Below are 19,106 nucleotides of genomic sequence, written 5' to 3'. Positions count from 1 at the left end.
AGCTCAAATTTGGGCTTTGTTTCCCATTGGTTGAAACGGGTGTTGCCCTGGCAGCACTTGTAAACATTCCCTCTGGGAATCCTGGGGAGAAAGCTGCTGAGAGAATCTTACTGAGGTTTCCCTGGCTACCACTATTCCAAACAAAGACCACGTCACGCAGGTATGGGGGGTTGCTGAGGGTGGGAGGGCTCCACAGAAAGGACCTGCAAGTGGTTTTCCCGCTTCATCACCCAACCCAAACTTGATCACAGCCCTCACCCTTCAGACCCCTTCTGCCCACCCCTTAGAAAGGGAACGGGGAGAAAAAGAACTAGGAGAGGCCAGTCAGAGGGACGCTTAAGACTGATGTGTGCCCACAGTGTGTAAGGATAAGATCTCAACTACTTCCTGAACCCTGGTCTCCTGTTTCCCTCTCCTATTGTAGCACAGGGCTCCTTGGGGGAAGGTCTTAAGGGGGTTCTTGTATGGATAAAGCTCCCACCTCATTTGCTTGGTGTTGGAAGTCATACTTTTGGCTCCTAGTCAATTTGCTGAAAGCCAAGTCATTGTATGACCAAGTCACCAAATGGGCCATTTTTTCTGAAGGATTGAGTTACTCTATGGACCCACCGAAGCCTACTGGATTTACCAGTTTACCAGAAAACACCCTAATGTCTTTAACTAAGGAGCTTACAGCAAGTTGCTTTGGCTAAATAAGGCTGGGGAGAGCCAGTTGTCCAAGGTTAAGGGCCTTCAGTCTCTCCTCACTCTGGAATTGGGCAGCCTGGGAAGATTCCATTCTCTCCCAGCAGATGACCCTGTCCAGCCCCCAGCTGCATCAATAGGGAACTGAGGCATAGGCAAACTGAACTTAAAATGCTCATAGGAAGACCCAAATGAGCACGAGTCAGCATTATTAGCAGAGTGTTTAAAGGTTGTTAACCATTTCTAGACTGATGGCCACAGGAACCTGTGTTGTACCCACCATACTCTGGGACCAATGATGATGCCGATAGAGAAAGGCAACACAAGGTCACCCTTTTTGAAAGAGGCTCACACAAAGAGAATGAGAATATTTTGGACTCCAGAGGGAAGAGTGAGAAGAGGTCCCCTTGGCTCTTTGTGGAATTTTGAAGGAGGAGAGCAGTGTAGTTAAGAGCAGGGCTGTGGAGCCAGACAGTCTGGGTGTGAGTTTGGCTGTCTTGTTTCACCTGGTGACAGGAATCCCTCTCTTCATGACCCAGGGTCCCAGCAGGAAACTGTTGGCATAAAAGTAGGATATATAGGGAAGGGTTCAGGCAATATTTACAAAGGTGTGGGTAGGCAGTGGGGGAAGCAAGGGCAAGCACAGCTCCCCAGGGCTAGTAACTGGGGGGCTACGGGGCTGAGGGGGAGAGTGTGGTTACCCAGCACAGACTGAGAAGCCGTGAGCGCTGTGCTGAGAGAAGCGGGGGCCTGCCCTCTCCATACAGTGAGCTGCAGTGGCCCTGTAGCAGGACTGCCCAGTAGTGGAATTCAGCTGGTTCGCACTGGTTGGGCAGAACCAATAGCTATTTTTTTGTTGTTGTTGAGTTCTGTGAACTGGTTGTTAAAATGGCACCTGCAATCAGAGTTCTCTCTAAGGTGGGCGCCTGGGCAGCCACCCAATGTGGAAATCACAAATTTACATTCCTTACTCTTTATTTTAACATTCATCTGCGCAACAGCATATTCTAAGCGTCCGTAGTAATGTTCATTCCGTCTATAGGTGAAAAAATCACAAGTAAGGACACCAATCAAGAAGCAATATGGAAATATCTTAAGTAACAGCTTTACTGTTTTTCGTCAGGTATTATTTAATATTTTTTCATTAATATTTTAAAACTCGTATAACCTAGTTTTGTGTACCTCTTTTATTGTTCTTATTTAAGTATTAAATGCATGAAATAATAAATGACCTTTCATTATATAATTTTTTTATACTTAAGATGGCCATTAGGGCAGAGAAGCGGTTGTTAAAGTATTTGAACCCCACCATTGGGACTGCTCCGTGGGGAATATATACCTCAACTTTACTCTCTTCTGTTCGGCCTGGTCTCTTCATTGTGTGGAAGCTCCGGGAAGGCAGAGGGCATGGGAGAGTTCACTGATGGCACCCAGCCAGGTCTGCCTTCCAGGACAGAGAGCAGGGGAGACACGGGGAGTGGGTCTGGATGGGCCAGTGAAAGGCAGCCAGTGCATGCTCGCACAGGGCTGTGGTGAGAGTTGAGGCACATGAAACAGCTCAAAATTAGTAGTTGCTCTTTATAAGAAAAGAAATAGCTCTCTTTGGAGAGAGATGCCCACTTTTCTGCAAGGAATTTATAACTATGCTAGAAGTGAGTGACTTCTCCTAAGTGAAGAGACTTAATTAAGTATAGCAGGAAAAGAGAATCCATTACTCAAGAGAAAAGATAGAAAATGTTCAAGGATTCCTAGGTTTGTTATGAAACTTTTACAGTCTTGATAACTCTAATGTTCACAATCTCAGTCAATGTAAAAGGCACTTGAAAAATATTAAAAATGTTATCATTTATGATTAACATCTTACTAAAACAAGGGCAGACTTTTTTTAGTGAGAGCGAGAGGGAGAGAGACAGACAGGAATGGAGAGAGATGAGAAGCATCAATTTGTAGTTGCGTCACTTTAGTTGTTCATTGATTGCTTCTCATATGTGCCTTGACTGGGGATCTCAGGCTAAGCCAGTGACCTCTTGTTCAAGCCAGCAACCTTGGGCTCAAGCCAGCAAATTTTGGGCTAAAGCCAGTGATCCCGTGTTCAAGCTGGTGAGCCTGCGCTCAAGCCAGTGACCTCGAGGTTTTGAACCTGGGACCTCAGTGTCCCTGGTCTATGCTCTATCCACTGCAGCACCACCAGTCAGGCATACAAATATTTTCTTGATGTGATAAATCTCAAGCCATAAATCAGCATCATACTTGCCAGAAAGCATGCCCACTGACATCAGACACAAGGAAGGAGACTTCTTATCTCCACTTTCACGTAATGTTTTTTTCTGTAAGTATTAACCTAAGGTAATATTATATATTTCAGGAAAAGATATGGTAAAAATTGATAGTTTTTGGTAGATGACATAACTGTATACTTGGAAAATACAAGAGAAAAACCTGAAAAATCAACCCCTCCTATGGTATATTGCCTCTAATTATTTTAATTCACTTTAAAGAGTTATGGGCTCTCAGTAATCTAAAGCAGGAATTTCAATATTGTTAGAACTCCAAAGAAGTTAGGAATCCTTCTACTACATCTTAAGTCTTCATGATACACAGATCTAAAAATCCTTGGTTTTCAGGAAAAATAGATCTCAGTGGCCAGGCACAAAGGATAAATAGTGAGGCCTCACTCCTACCTCAACCCCTAATCCCCTCCATAGAGGAAACAACCATTTTCTGTCTCTTGTGATTCTTCAAGAGGCAACACACACACACACACACACACACACACACACACACACACACACACACACACAGTAACTTCTTGAGTTTCTTTACCCAGCAAAAAGAAAATGAAGAAGACTAAAACTGTCAGATTTAATGAGACAGCGGATGTGTATCAAAGTTCTCCAATTCGGATAAAGGATGCAGAAGACATCATTGCAACTCAACCAGTGAAGAGCACGGAAGACAGTAAAGTGACTATACCAGCAACAAGTAGAGAAGACAGCAAAGTGACCGAACCAGTAGTGGAAATGCATAGCGAAGAGACTGTACTGGCTCGACAGTTAGTTAAATATGCCATCGCCGCTGCAGTTAAGTCTTTAGAAGGTAGAATCGTGTTTGAGTATCCAAAGAACTGTTTGGTTATATAATGTCACAGTAACAGGCAAATAACAAATTCACACATTTTTTTTTTTTTCGCAGAAGATAACTACATTATAAAAAATGTCAAATGGATCACACATGGTGCATTTACAACAGAAAAATGCCGTAGACAAATTGATCAGTTCGTTTCGGTAAGTTAGTTGACCACTCCAACTTGGTGTGGAAGGGCGAAGAACAAACCAAAGGCTCTTCTTTAATGAAAAGCTTTAAGTCCATAATCCCTAGGAGATATCAAAGGCGATTAGATGTCTTCATATGGATTCCAAAATCAAGATGCAATAGTCTTTAAAGGTGAAAAGCTCGATCATATTTCCTTGTGTTTGCATCATCCTAACCTTACATTTTCCTAAATAAATCTGATATTCCCAGTTAAGCAATTTTCCCATATGGTGCTCTAAATGGGGGCCGAAGGAGGGTGTTACTTCTCCCCTCCAAAAAAGACTTCTGCAACACCAACTTTATTTATTTATTTAAAAATCTTTTATTGATTTTAGAGAGAGAGAGAGAGAAGAAAGGAGAAACATAATTTGTTGTTCCACTTATTTATGCACTCATTGGTTGATTCTTGTATGCACCATGACTGGGAATCAAACCCATAACCTTGGTGTATAGGGATGATGTTCTAACCATGTGGAGATGTTGCTTGTTTGAGAGATTTTAGGAAAATCTGAAACCTGAGGCCAAACAGGTAATTTTTATGAAAAAGCCACTAGAAAGAGCTTGAGTGGGCCTGCAAGTTGGGTGGGGCAGGGGATCACCAGGGCGGGGCCAACACTATTAGCCAGGTTGATGGAGAGTCAGATGTGGCCTGCCTGCTGGCTCTGTGGGGAGGGGGCTCAGAAAAGGAACAATGGCCTCTGCCAGCACTTCTATCTGGGAAAAAGCTGCCTCCCCAGCTCCCTTCTTGACACCAGCAATTCAGTTCCTCCTTGTATGTCCCTGATGACTTTCAAACTAATGCCCCAGTGCTGGAGCTCAGAGCCAGTGATTCTGTTGCAGGAAAATGACCCCGATGGAGGAGACACTCAGTCCACTTAAGTAATAGAGAAAGGAGAATTTATTAGTAGCCGGCAGAACACGTGAACCTAGTAGCACCAAAGCACGAGCTCCTGAATTAGATTTTCTTACAAGTTATATACCTTTATAGTATCTAAGCAATGGGCGCGTGACTACTTTGTTTATGGTTTCCCAGGACTCAAGGAGAGGGGCGGGGAGTTTCAGTGGGGTCAGTAAGGAGGAAGGGGATTCCGGATCACTGGTCATAGCTACATACAGATCCTGCTTTTCTTGCTTGGTGTTGCTAGCAGCTCTAAACAACCATTTAGAGAACTATGGGATGTAGTTGATTTATAACTGGCTGACTCAGTTATCCCTGCTGGCTTCTTTCCCTTGTATTCTTCTGGTTTCCCCCCTCTCAAAACAGAAGGGAGGCTTGCTCCCTCCTTAATTCTGAATAAATCCATGCACAAGCCTTTTAAAAAGAAGGCCTGGGACTTCAGAAGTCCTCTGTCTCACTCAGTCACAATCTCTGCTGGGTTTTATAGCCAGAAGTTATGGGGACTCTTCTTCCTGGCACTAGAACCCTGGGCTGGGGGCCCTGGCATGGGGCTGGGACCCCTGGCTCCTCAGGGAAGATCTTTGCAGTTGAGGATAAACGTCTCAATATTTATCAGCCACACATGGGTGTGGGACCAGCCTGTTCTGCGTCTCTGGCCCTCCTACCAGTTTCTATGTGGCTTCTATATACAGTCGTTCCTTGCCATATCATGGTTCACTTTTCACAGTCTCACTGTATCATGGATTTTAAAATTGTATATATGTAATTTTGTATTGCGGATTTTTTGCTATATTGCAGGATTTTGCGGTATATAGATATTTTTATATATTTATTATTTTAATTATTTTTTCAGTAAAATAAGCATTTTCTAGCCTAAGAAACTGAAAACAATATAAAAATATTAAACATATTCCTTTAAAACATATTAAAGGAACATTAAATCAAAATAAAATATGTAGTGTACAGCAGATGAGCTGTAATGCTCTTCTTGGCTGTGTGGTACTCATCTCATTGTTATCACGTTCATTGTCATCAGTATTGAACAGCTAATTCATCATCATCTTTATCATTCAAGTTGTAGTACATTCACTGGTGAGTACCCATATATCAATAGAATTTTATATGTTGTGAAATTATGTAGGTTTGAGTGTAGAAAGTGTTTAAGAACATAGGAAGTGTTTATAAGAGTGTGGGAAGGGTTTATAAAGCCTTAAAATATATATAAATAATAAAATAAATATAAGGTTGCTACTTTGTGGATTTTTGCCTATTGCAGTGGGTTCTGAAACCTGACTAACCCCCGTGGTAGATGAGGGACCACTGTATCCTTAATTGTAGGATTTACATTCAGCCAGATTTCAGGTGGTTCTGAACGGTGGCTGTTCTGTCATTTAGTTGTAATTTTGATGTGGCTTTGAGAGGATTCAAGTACCATATTTACCTACATCACCATCTTGACGGAAGCCTCTAACACCAACCTTAGAATGCACATATGAACAGAGGGGATGCACACGGATCAAAAGCCTTTTGGCAGTCCCTTTGGAGCATGTTACCCACACACTCACATACACAGGCCCATGAATTTCTTTTTCTTTTTCTCCTGTGCCTGGCTCTGGCCAGTTCATGTGGTGTAACCTGGCAGCTCTGGTGAAAAGGCCCTGGGTCGCTTTGCATAACCAGCGGGTGGATGAAGAAGAATAACTTGAAATCCCCACTCTGTATTTCCTCTGAAGAGAGAGCAGTTGAAATTGGTGAAGGCAAACTCCTAGCCCTGGGAGAAGTTTCCTGCTGCCTCTGTTCCTCTGGTCAGCCCATCAAAGCCCACAGTCTTAAGGGCTCTAAGCCCTAGGCAGCCCTGGTCAGGTGAGAATGAGGAAATAGTGGGGAATTCTGGCTCCACACCTTTTGTTTATACTCCAGTGGGCACAACTGACCATTCCCATTAGAAGAGGTATCTAGAGCATAGTGAAGATGAATGGTGCAAAATGCTAGTTACTCTTAGACTTTCTTGCTCTGAAGCATGTCTCCATTTGGGGTTGGGCAAAAATCCCTGCCTGCTGTAGCCAAGGTTTGTGAATCAGACTGGAATGGGGCACAAAATAAGCAAGAACAATTTCCCCTGCAAATCTCACTGGTTATTCTGAATAACAGGCAAAACTAAGTCCTGACAATGGCCTACAGGGCCCAATGTGACCTGAGCCCCTCCTCCCTCCCAACTTACTGCTCAGACTCCATCACCCATTACTTTCTCCCTTTGTCCTCACCTCAGGGCCTTTGCATTTGCTGTTCCCTCTGCCTGGTACACTCTCCCCTGATATCTATTCTCATGGTTCATGCCTTACCTCACTTGCTTACTGAAGCCTTTCTTAGCCACCTCATCTAAAACTGCCACTCTCTTCCTCTCTGATTTAATTTTTTCTTTAGAACTTAGCTCTACTAAAATATTAGATTTTACTTTTTACCCTATTGCTCTTCTTCCTCCACCAGACCATATGGTCCTCAAGGGCAGGGACTTTTGTTCATGTCTCTGTCCGCAGCTCCTAGAAATGTTGGGTACTTGTAGGTGCTCTGTAAATACATGAACAGCTTTACTCTCTCTATTCCGTCATTTCTTCCCAGATGAAGAGCTGACCTACTCTGTTGGGCTGCTGTGAAGATAGAGACAATTAGAAAGTAGAAGGTGACTGAAAAACTAAACGCTCTCTATAATTCATGATATTAAATCACCCTGTTCCAGCCCACTCAATGCAGTGAGCCCTAGAAGTGAAGTCTACTATCTAAGCGCCAGGCATTCCTGATGGAGAGCTTTCTCAAGCTTAGTGCAGATTTCCCAGAGTCCACCTTACACCAGGGTGGCAAATAAGGAGTTACCATTTACTGAGCATAGCTGTGCGCCAAGCATTGTTGAAAGCTTCATGTGCATTATCTCATTTAATCCTCACAACAAACCTGAATGCAGGTACATCAGTGGACCCATTTTACAGATGAGGAAACTTGAGGCTCAGAGAAGTTGGGAAATATGTCCAAAGTCTTTCTGTTTAAGCAGCAAAATGAAGTTTTGATCATAGGTATGTCTGCTAAACTTTTTTCCACCATAGTAAGAAAAGCACATTTTGATGACCAAAAAGAAAACCAACCCCCACATGCAGAGTTTTACTATTGATGAAAAGCATGAATTTAAAAGATTTTCAAGTATTACAATGTGAATAAGAATGATTAAACCTGGTGTCAGAAGGCTTGTGTGTTTGTGGGGCGGGAACGTGTACCCTTATACATTGACGGTAGGCACAATGAACTGGCTTATTCTCTTTGGGAATGTAATCTGGCAACAAGAATAGACACGTAAATTCTTTCTAGGAGAAAAACTGAAAATCCTCAATACACAGTTAAAATTAATTTTATGGTAAAAATAAAGCATCATTATAAAAATCCCTAGTGAGCAAAAACGCATAAAGTAGAGAATGAAAATTACCCCTTTACTCCCAGAATACCCAGTTCTACTCGCTTAAAGGTCACTTACCACTGATAACAATTTTGTGCATATATTTCCAGTACCTGCGGATTTTGAGTGTCCATTAATATGTAATGGGATAAGCCATCCATGGTAGAGTAGCACAATGAGATACTGTTTCCTGGAAGCGAGTATATGAAACAAGGTTATATAAAAATGACAAAACACAAGGATAACACACATTCATTGGAGCTACATAAAGGTCAGCTGCCTGCTTAGGGATAAAAATGAGAAGAGGTTACCTTGGAGACAGTTGAATTTAATGTATCCAAGGCTGCCTTAGTTCACAAAACGAAACAAACAAACAAAAAAACCCCAACCCACTAAGACACCAAGCTGAGAGGAAGACAATCTTAGAACCGAGGCAGCTGGTGGGGTCAAGAGAGAACTGAGCTGGCTTGTGGGGAGCCCTGGGTCCCTATCTCAGCTATTGTGTCTGACCATCCTTATCCATTTCTAGGCCCTAGTAGCCTCATCTGTAAAGTAAGGAGCTTCATCAGATGATCTCTATGGACCATTTCAATGCTGCAAAGTTCTGATTATGTGGCAGATAAAATATTAGGGCTGAAAAAAATATATCAAACACCATAGAATGATTTGGGGGAAAAAAGCATGCTTCTACAGCTTCAAGGGGTTGACTGTCAGTTTTCATGAAAAGGAATGATGATCTCTGTAGGAAGAAGACACAGTCCCTAATCTCAAAGGATCTATCTAGAATCTGGTGCTCCTCTCTGGCTGACTGTAACCGCCAAGTGGGTAGAAACTTGAAATAAAGTAAGCTGAAATGGAAGGCCAGCCTACTGCTTTTTTTTTTTTTAAAGGAGAGCCTGAAATGAATTTATCATTTACTCCCACACTGTCTCCACACATCACATCACTGGGATTGTTAGACCATTCTGCTTTCTTCCTTCTGTGGACCTTCATTTTAATTCAGGATTTTTTTTTGAGAGAGAGAGAGAGTGAGAGAGAGAGAGAGAGAGAAAGGGAGAGAGGGGGAGGAGAGAGATAAGAAGCATCAACTTGTAGTTGCTTCACTTTAGATTTTAAGATTTGTGCTTTGGAGGGGAAACTTCTTTAAGGGTGCAGACAGGGATCTGAGGGATCTGGAAAATCTTTATTGCCTGACCCATTCCTTTTCAGGCCTTATTTTATATACTACCTATGGCTGCAATCAAGTGAGTCTGATTTTCAAAAACAGTTTGTGAAATCAGCCTTATTGTTTTCTAGTCACACCTTCGGGTCTCTCTGAGTAGAGTGAACAGACTGCATGTTCTAATCACTTTCTAATCTTTTACAATTGACCAAACGCCTCCCAAGTAAGGGTCTGGAAGGAAGTGAGTGTATGCATGTGTGTATGTATATACACACCCACATCTTAGCATGTGAATTTACATTCTGAAGCCCAATTTCAAGTGACCTTTGCACTAGTCACTCATTTCACTTCAGCCCTACCTTTCCCATTGTCCATTTTTGTGGATAATGGGGAGTTGGCTCTAGTTTGAATCCCAATCAAAAATGTTAGAAATGGACTCCAGGAACAGGGCTCCTACTATTGCATGCTGCCTTTATCTAGAGGCCTTGAGGAGAAGTTGCTTGTCTTTCTGTGTGTACTCTTTTTTCTATGAAACAGAGTTGGGAGTATGAAGACCGCTGGGTGCACTACACAAAGTTGAACGAGACGAGAGATCTGGGTCACAGCTTCCACTACATCTACGCTGTACGCTGGAGTGCCCCAACTGCTCAGTCACCCCTGGCACTAGCTTCAACCTATACCTTCTTCACCGTCAAGTTCAACAAAAACAAACCTCCGGTAAGCTCTTCCTTTTCTGCCCTGTGCCCTTTGATGAGACTTCAATGAGAACAAAGACTTCTCTTTCCATGGTCATTGGTGACTGCTTCTTGGTAAAACTTCATAGCTGTGTTTCTGTCCTCATCCTGCTTGGCCCATCTACAGCACTTGCCATTGCTGACCATGCCTTCCTTCAGGAAACATTCCATCAGGCAACTAGACCAACACACTCTCCCAGTTTTCCTCCTGCCTCACTGACCATTCCTTTTCAGTCTCTATGGGTTTCTCCTCTTCCCACCAACCTTTCATATTGGAATGTCCCAAAACTTAGGCTGTGGACCTTTTCTCTATCCTCACTGCCTTGATGAGCATATCCAGTCTCCTAGCTTTTTTTTTTTTTTTTGTATTTTTCTGAAGCTGGAAACGGGGAGGCAGTCAGACAGACTCCCGCATGCGCCCGACCGGGATCCACCCGGCACGCCCACCAGGGGGCAATGCTCTGCCCATCCAGGGCATCGCTCTGTTGCAACCAGAGCCATTCTAGCGCCTGAGGCAGAGGCCATGGAGCCATCCTCAGCGCCCGGGCAAACTTTGCTCCAATGGAGCCTTGGCTGTGGGAGGGGAAGAGAGAGACAGAGAGGAAGGAGAGGGGGAGGGGTGGAGAAGCAGATAGGCGCTTCTCCTGTGTGCCCTGGCCGGAAATTGAACCCGGGACTTCCACACGCCAGGCCGATGCTCTACCACTGAGCCAACCGGCCAGGGCCCAGTCTCCTGGCTTTAACCTATTGCGTATGATTCCCCAGACTTCTGCCACTGGGATGTCTCAGAAATGTTTCACTTATTATAAACAGAATTTCACTTCCGATTTTCCCTTCCAAACCTGATCTGCAGTTTTCCTCATTTCAGTTGATGGGCAAAACCCTTGGCATCATCCTTGACACTTTCACACCTCTCATCCAATCCTCTAGGACAGTGGTTGGCAAACTGTGGCTCACAAGCTACATGCGGCTCTATGGTCCCTTGAGTGTGGCTCTTCCACAAAATACCATGTGCGAGCGCTTCCTCGATAAGGAATGTACCTCCCTATATAGTTTAAGTTTAAAAAATTTGGCTCTCAAAAGAAATTTCAATCGTTGTACTGTTGATATTTGGCTCTGTTGACTAATGAGTTTGCAGACCATTGCTCTAGGAAACCCTGTTAGCCTTACCTTCAAAAATTGATCCTAAATCCAACAATTTCTTACTTCTTCATGTCTACCACCCTGATCCAAGACATCATCGTCTTTCATCAAGATGATCTCAATAGCTTTCTAACTAGTCCCTCTGCTTCCAATCTTGTCTGCATCATGTCCCTTTTCAACATAGCAGTCAGCCAAGTGACTCATAAAATGAATCCATGTCACTTCTCTGTTTAAACACGTTGCAATGTGTTTCTCAAACTTTACAGTGTATGCAAATTATTTGAGGATCTTGTTAAAAGGAAGATTCTAATTCAATAAGTCTGAGGTGGGGCTTGATATTCTGCGTTACTAAGAAGCTCCCTGTCAAGGCTGATACTGTACGTCCACATGCTATACTTTAAGTAGTAAGGGCCTACAAGGCCTTGCGTGATCTGGTCCCTTGTTATTTCCGCTTTCCACCTATTCCTTTTCCCTCACTCTCTCCAGCCACTCTGATCTAGCTACACATATTTTTTGGTTTGCTTTTTAGAGAGGGAGGGAGGGAGAAAGAGCGGGGGAAGAGAGAGAGAGAGAGAGAGAGGGAGAGAGAGAGAGAGAGAGAAAACAATTCATCATTCCACCTAGTTGTTCCATTTAGTTGTGCACTCATTGATTGCTTCTTGTGCATGCCCACCTGGCCAGTGACTAAAATATTTTAAAAATTGATTTTGCATAGAAGAAGGGGAGAGAGAGATAGAGATAGATAGATAGAGAGAGACAGGTTTGTTTTTCCACTTATTTATGCATTCATTGGTTGACTCTTGTATGTGCCCTGACTGGGGATCGAACCCGCACCTTTGGTGTACTGGGGTAATGCTCTAGCCAGCTGAACTACCCGGCCAGGGCTGATCTTGCAACTCTTTAATAATATAGTCCTGCCTCAGGATTTTTGCACTCGCTGTTCCCTCTGACTAGAGCATTCTCCCCGGGGTCTGTGCATGGCCTGCTCTTTCACCTCCTGCATTGCATTTTCTAATCCCACACCCCCACATTCCAATGCTTTTGCTTTTCTCCATAACATTTTATCACCTTCCGATATTCTATATAATTTTCCTGTTGATGTCTGCTCACCCTACCAGAATGTAAGTTCTGTGATGCCAGGGATTTTTGTCTTGCTTTAAAAACAAGTTCTGGCAAATAGTAGGCACTCAATAAATACTTGAAGAAATGACTGCTTCGAGCCGTTAGGTAGACCATGATTCTGAAATATATATGTTGATAGCTGGTGTGAAAAGATTCCAAATAACACAAATCCAGGCACAGGGTTCTCAGAGGAGCAGGGTTGATACCAAGCAAAATGCCTGGAACATAGCAGACATAAACATGTTACATCCCCTTTGCTTCCCATCCTTTCACAAAAGTTCTGAAGCTTTGACTGACTCTGAGGCTTTATATGTGAGCACACACTGAGCAAATTATGTTCTGTGTTCATCCTATCCTAGTACAAACTTACCTATTCAGAGTTTGTAACCTGAAGTAATCTAAAGAGGTAAAATATGTGGAGCTCTTTTTTTTATTATTATTCATTTTTAGAGAGGAGAGGGAGAGACAGAGAAGAGAGACAGAGAGAGAGAAAGGGGAGGAGCAGGAAGCATCAACTCCCATATGTGCCTTGACCAGGCAAGCCCAGGGTTTCGAACCGGCCACCTCAGCATTTCCAGGTCGATGCTTTATCCACTGCACCACCACAGGTCAGGCTATGTGGAGCTCTTGCTTCTCCTGGACATACATATCTCACCATTAGCTCTCTTGATAACTGGCCAGTTTAAAGATCAGAAAGTAAGGCTGATGGAGGTAAGCAAGACTATAAACCAGTGACCACACAGAGACAGGGCTTGGAAGAAGAATCCCAAGTGTAGTTTTGGAGGGGAGAATGGGTGGGGACCACTGAGATAGTATTACAACCTACATTTTTATGTTGCTTTAAAAGTTTCCAAACGTTGTTCATCTGTTATTATTTTATTCTTTTGTCATTCTTTTTTATTTTTTTAAGTGAGAGGAGAGGGGAGACAGAGAGACAGACTCCTGCATGGACCCTGACTGAGATCCACCCAGCAACCCCTGTCTGGGGCCAACGCTCGGACCAACTGAGCCTCTGGCTGCGAGAGGGGAAGAGAGAAGGGGGAGAGGGAGGGGAAGAGAAGCAGATGGTCACTTCTCCTGTGTGCCTTGACTAGGGATCAAACTCGGGACATCTGCATGCCTGGCCAAAGCTCTATTCACTGAGCCAACTGGCCAGCACCCCTCTTATGCCATTCCTAAGAGGTAAAGTAGGTACTGTCAGTTGAGTATACTAGAACATGTAAAGAAGGTAAATGACTTACTCAAGCTCCTATTAATGAGCATAAACCTTTCCTGACTTGTTTCCAATGTTATGGTGATGCTTAGGGTATTTGTCACCAAAAAGATCTTTTGGAAAACAGAGATTTGAAGTGACAAAGAACCAACACCTACAGACTCCCAATTCACATGGAAGATGATTATAGAAATTTAAGAATATATATAATCTTATATTCATATATATGGACAACTGTAGAGATGGAAGGAATCATGTGTTGGTATGATTGGACTAGGCTGACAATTGTCCTTTTCTCTCTTAGGATGCACCAGTTGACGTCTCTTATTGTTTTGAGCGCCAGTTACTAATTCACAGGTAATGAACATTTGGGAACTTATTTTAAATGGGTGGTAGATAAAGGTCATCACAGCCCAGGAATCCAGCAGGCCCATAGCCACAGAAAATTCACGTAATGGTCACCTTTCATGTTTGGATGACCTATTTCATTAGGAGGGCCAGGAAGTAGGATACTGCCATTGCTCAAGAAAATGTTTTGTTTGTTTGCTTTTCAGAGTCTCCTTTGTCAGTGATTAGAAATTTGAGCATTAGTTGCTGGAGTAGGGTGGGGTAAAGTTATGTCTATTGTTTCTATGGGAAACTTCACAATTACATCGACTTAACTCATATACGACAATCTTTTATTTGTATAGCAGCTCTCTTAAAGAATCTTTACATATAAGCTCATTAATTGTTTTATTGATTGGGCCTAAGGGATAGAGACAGTCTTTGTCCCCGCAGCCCTGAAAGACTTTTTGCTCACTAGGAATGTAACAGAATAAAGAGGAAATTGATCTTTGGCTCAATGTCTTCTTTTCTTTTATTTATTTTTTAAAAGATTTTATTTATTCATTATAGAGAGGGGAGAGAGAGAGAGAGAAGGGGGGAGCAGGAAGCATCAACTCCCATATGTGCCTTGACCAGGCAAGCCCAGGGTTTTGAACCGGCAACTTCAGCATTTCCAGGTCGACGCTTTATCCACTGCGCCATCACAGGTCAGGCTTATTTTATTTTTTAAAAAGCTTTTGTTGTATTTGTTTTCCTTCCTCTGCAGGCCAGGAAGGAGTCGCTTTCGAGAAATATGGGCGAAGGTCATGGTTGAGGGCAAAGATGAGCTGATGGAGTCACTTCCCTTCTGATTCAATGGTGGCTGATTCTTACAGAATGTTTTATGATTGGATTCCAAACCAGAACGTATTAAAAACACGATACTGCACATCAAACCACAGAATATTTATTGAACAATAAACTCGTGGCTCACAATCCAGCTGTATTTTTTTTTTTTTTACAGAGACAGAGAGTGAGTCAGAAAGGGATAGACAGGGACAGACAAACAAGAATGGAGAGATGAGAAGCATCAATCATTAGTTTTTCGTTGTGCATTGCAACACTTTAGTTGTTCATTGATTGCTTTCTCATATGTGCCTTGACCATGGGCCTTCAGCAGACCGAGTAACCCCTTGCTGGAGCCAGTGACCTTGGGTTCAAGCTGGTGGGCTTTTTGCTCAAACCAGATGAGCCCGCGCTCAAGCTAGCAACCTCAGGGTCTCGAACCTGGGTCTTCTGCATCCCAGTCTGACACTCTATCCACTGCGCCACCGCCTGGTCAGGCTCCAGCTGTATTTTTTTGCATTCATTCATTTTCCATTTGGCAACTTCCATCATGCTAACAGAATAACCAGTTGTTTCCTATTTTCTAACAGGTTTTTCCCGTCATTATCTGCATCACTCAGTCTTATAGGTACAGAAGCTGAGTTTAAAGAGTGACTAAAACTCAGCTTTCAGACCAACTGAGACTGATATTTGACTGCCCGTTCCCCCATCTGAGCTGAAGTGTCCAGCTCAGACACACTTCTCTATGGGCACAACTGGGAACAGAAAAATGGCAACAGTTGCATGGCTCATAATATAACCAATCTGAAGGGTTTCGCTACTCACAGACCCCTTCATTTACTGTGAGGTAAGCCTCATTGTTAAGCACATTCTGAACTCTGAGACCAGGCGTACTGCCTCACAACATGGCATCACGAGTGGGATGGTGGCACAGTGGCTTCAGGACTGGGGGCAGTGAAAACAGGAGGCTTGGTCTCCACCCTTACTTATTCTTGTCTCCTTCCCATCCTCACACCAGATTAGCACTTGTTCCTACCATCCCTGTGAGGCTGCCCTGGCAGCAACATTTTAAAACACCGAAGACAAATTACATTAGGAATGATTACAGGTACATAAGAATACATATTTACATAGACAAGCACTGGAAGTGAACACACAACTCCAAAGACAACTGATGTGGTAAGACCATGGGTAGTTTTTCTTTCTTCGTTTTTTTTTAACTGTTACATTTGTGCAATAAATAAAAAAGGAGGGAAAAATACCAACAGGCAGGAGATGAGAAGCTAAATAAGTCCCCTTGGAGAGCAAAAATATAGTATTCCAAATACAATAGCCCTCCTATTAGACTTATGGCTCCGGTGACTAAACACACTTTAAAGCAGTAACTCTCACGAGATGAAAATAAAATACTTTTAGCCTTTTATACTTCCCTCTCCTTTTCCCCAAAATATGTTACTGACGCTGTTCTTGGCACATCTTTCCTGAACAAACCCTGATGAAAGAAATGGTAAGGTTCTGAAATATGTTAATCAATTCACTCAACAAGCATTTGTTCAGTATCTAGACCAGTGGTTCTAAAAGTGTGCACCAGGCGCACTGGTGCGCCCTAGAAGATTTCCGGGTGCGCCCTATGGTATTCCAGAGAAATATGTGCCTGTTGGGGACCAAAAACCAACAGGGATTTTGGAGTTTAGATTTTGGGGGGACAGAGGGGTGGGGAATTGGCTGTAAGCTGACAGTCTGCCCAACCCCCCACCTCACTTGCCTGATTAGGTTGCAAAAGGCTGTTAAGCTGTGGTGCTGGATTGTTTATACTATCCCCCATGTTCCCCGGAAACACTGGAGGCAAGTTTCTTCTATCCTTTGGGGTCAAGTTGAGATGATGTGTATGGTGGGGGCTTTCTGTACTCAACACAATTAAGAGTAAAAAGAGAGGAATTCTTCAATGTATTGATGAGGAAATGAGACTTTGCCTTTCAAATAGATGCCCAAACGCTGAAGAAATCGCTAGGACACATCAGGCTCATGTTTCTCATAAACACAAAATGAAAAAACTTAACACATTTGCACCGGGACCTGCCAAATTTACTAAATCTTACTAAGAATGTATCTATATATATAAAAAGATAACTATTTTGTCGTTTTTAAAATTTTTTAACCCCTCTTTTTTATGAATTCTATAAAGCATAACTAAAAAAAGTAACATAAAAATGTTTTTTAACATCAGAATGAATTTAATTTTGTCATATTTATTTTATCATAAAAGCACACTTGGACTTTATATTTTTTCTTTAATATTTGACTTAATTATTATAACATATTTCTCAGAAATTTGTATATAGTGTGCCTACAATTATTTGTAGGATTTTAAATGTCTCCCGACATCAAAAAGTTTGAGAACCACTGATCCAGTCTGTTGAGGAGACAGGAGAATCCAATGAAAATCCACAGTATTCCTATAGCACAGAATTGTTGCATTTGAACTAGCTTGTCTAATGAAAATAAGAGAATAAACTGTCTGTAGGAGCCTGTAACAAAAAAATAATGTTCTTAGAGAACAAAAATTTTAAATAAGGATTATACATTTACATTTTATTACACAGGGAAGTAGATGGATTACAAGTCACAAATTTGGGACCTAGTTCGTTTCCTTTTGACTTTTGGAAAAAATGGATTTCTTAAGCTAGGCAGCAATGATGATAAATAGAAATCACTTGATTGATATTCAGGGGTCATCAATGTTGCTGCATGCCAAGTGGCTGTTTAGTTCATTAGCTGTGGGTTGAAGGTAGACATATTTCCAGAACATATGCTAAAGAGTAAAGTTTCTGATCCATGGTTTGAAATTGGATTGCCTTATTTTAATAATAATGCAGCTCAAAACAATCTTAAAAAAAACTCAAACTTCCACTGTCCCTTCCTCATTCACTCTTATGACCTGATGACTAAACAAAATAGGGAAGGAAAAAGATTGTAATCCCATGGTCCCAGAATTTTCCATTTCTCCCAAACCTTAAAGTCAATAGTGGCCAGAAAAAAAAGTGATAAAGTAAGGGGGTTCTATACAAAATTAAAAATTAAACTGAGTGATTGATGTAAAAAATAAACTGAAATGCTTCACAACATTTAAAATGAAATCTGTATATTATATAAAGGACATAAAAAAACGTTTAATACCATTTTAGCTTCATCCTTATAAAATAACTAAGGTAAAACAATGATTCATTATATTTTCCCTATTAAACTCCTGACCACAGTTGACCTCATTTATTTCTGGTACTCAAATTATGATCCCAGAACAGCTTAGATGGAAATAATGTACTTACATTGGCACAATAGTAGACATCACAATGTTTTATATTTGAAAAAAAACCATTGTTAAGTAACGTATTAAAAATTTTCAAAACTAATGTCCACATTTGCAATTCAGTAAGTCTGTGGTTACTATTCTTTTCTTTTCTTTTTTGTGCTGGTTTTGGGGTTAGGGTATGGACTAAAACCAAAACGCACTATTTCCAGGGTAGATTATATATTGTGTGATAAAAGTCAATCTTCAAATTCCAGATTTGCTTTTCAGTAATGCCTTCATTTGGTTAACAAAACTGGCCTCCTGTATGTTTCTATCATGTCCATTTCTATATAACACACTCAGCACAGAGGAATGAGAACTCACACAGGTCTAGCTGGGGGGGGGGGCAGGTGCCGCGCATAGCTCAGCCCAGTGCTGCCCCCCAGTGTGAGTGAAGTTTCTCATCTCACTGACATTTTCTCTCAATGCACCTCCCCTGATACAGTCAGATTTCATCCAGAATTTGGATTTTTAAACCAGAAAGTTTTCTGGTCAATCCAAAATGACCCAAAGAACTTGCTAAAGTACATCAATAAACGGCTTTTTATTGAAGGACTAAAAGAATTAAATAGAAGGCACAGTAACACTGTAAAGCTTTTCAGATCATAACAATCTTTCTGTATGCATATAGGAAACCCAGACTTTGACTTAGACAATCTGAAAATCCTTATTTGTCATCTTTCCCTTTAGTTTTCCTGTATACCATCTCTCGAAAACTGGCCAGAATCTTGTTTTCTCTCTTTCTTCTCTCTTCTTGGTTAAAGGATGCGAGAGCTCTCTTCTCATCAGCACTATAGATCTGGTTCTCTTTTCGTAGTCGCACGGCCTCCATTCGGCGATGCCTGGAGATAATTTTATTTTAGGCTTAATATCTCAGCAATTATTCTCATGGTAC

At 41.9% G+C, this 19,106-nt stretch overlaps 2 protein-coding genes across 2 annotated transcripts in view; one reads left to right on the top strand and one right to left on the bottom strand.

The window, feature by feature from the left end:
* Nucleotides 1–111: 111 nt before the first annotated feature.
* Nucleotides 112–14,912, top strand: AKAP14 (A-kinase anchoring protein 14). The gene is made up of 6 exons (XM_066250355.1): nt 112–160; nt 3,512–3,780; nt 3,877–3,968; nt 10,036–10,215; nt 14,015–14,067; nt 14,804–14,912. The coding sequence occupies exons 2-6, from the start codon at nt 3,522–3,524 to the stop codon at nt 14,886–14,888; spliced, it is 669 nt and encodes a 222-aa protein (XP_066106452.1). The 5' UTR covers nt 112–160; nt 3,512–3,521; the 3' UTR covers nt 14,889–14,912.
* Nucleotides 14,913–14,967: 55 nt separating this feature from the next.
* LOC136317556 (NF-kappa-B-activating protein) overlaps nt 14,968–19,106 on the bottom strand; it is a 30,323-nt gene continuing 26,184 nt past the window's right edge. The window contains exon 9 of the mRNA XM_066250351.1: nt 14,968–19,053. Coding sequence (XP_066106448.1) covers nt 18,879–19,053 — 175 coding nt within the window. The 3' untranslated portion in view covers nt 14,968–18,878. The remainder of the gene's footprint in view (nt 19,054–19,106) is intronic.

The sequence above is a fragment of the Saccopteryx bilineata genome, chromosome X (assembly GCF_036850765.1).
Source record: "Saccopteryx bilineata isolate mSacBil1 chromosome X, mSacBil1_pri_phased_curated, whole genome shotgun sequence".
NCBI classification, from domain to species: Eukaryota; Metazoa; Chordata; class Mammalia; order Chiroptera; family Emballonuridae; genus Saccopteryx; species Saccopteryx bilineata.
This window is presented reverse-complemented; position numbering and strand designations above follow the sequence as displayed.

Excerpts from the sequence above, each read along its gene's own strand:
- AKAP14 (XM_066250355.1), top strand. The coding sequence starts at position 3,522 with ATGAAGAAGACTAAAACTGTCAGATTTAATGAGACAGCGGATGTGTAT. Across the intron at positions 3,781-3,876 it reads TGCAGTTAAGTCTTTAGAAG|AAGATAACTACATTATAAAA; the intron begins GTAGAATCGTGT and ends TTTTTTTCGCAG. Across the intron at positions 10,216-14,014 it reads TCAACAAAAACAAACCTCCG|GATGCACCAGTTGACGTCTC; the intron begins GTAAGCTCTTCC and ends TTTCTCTCTTAG.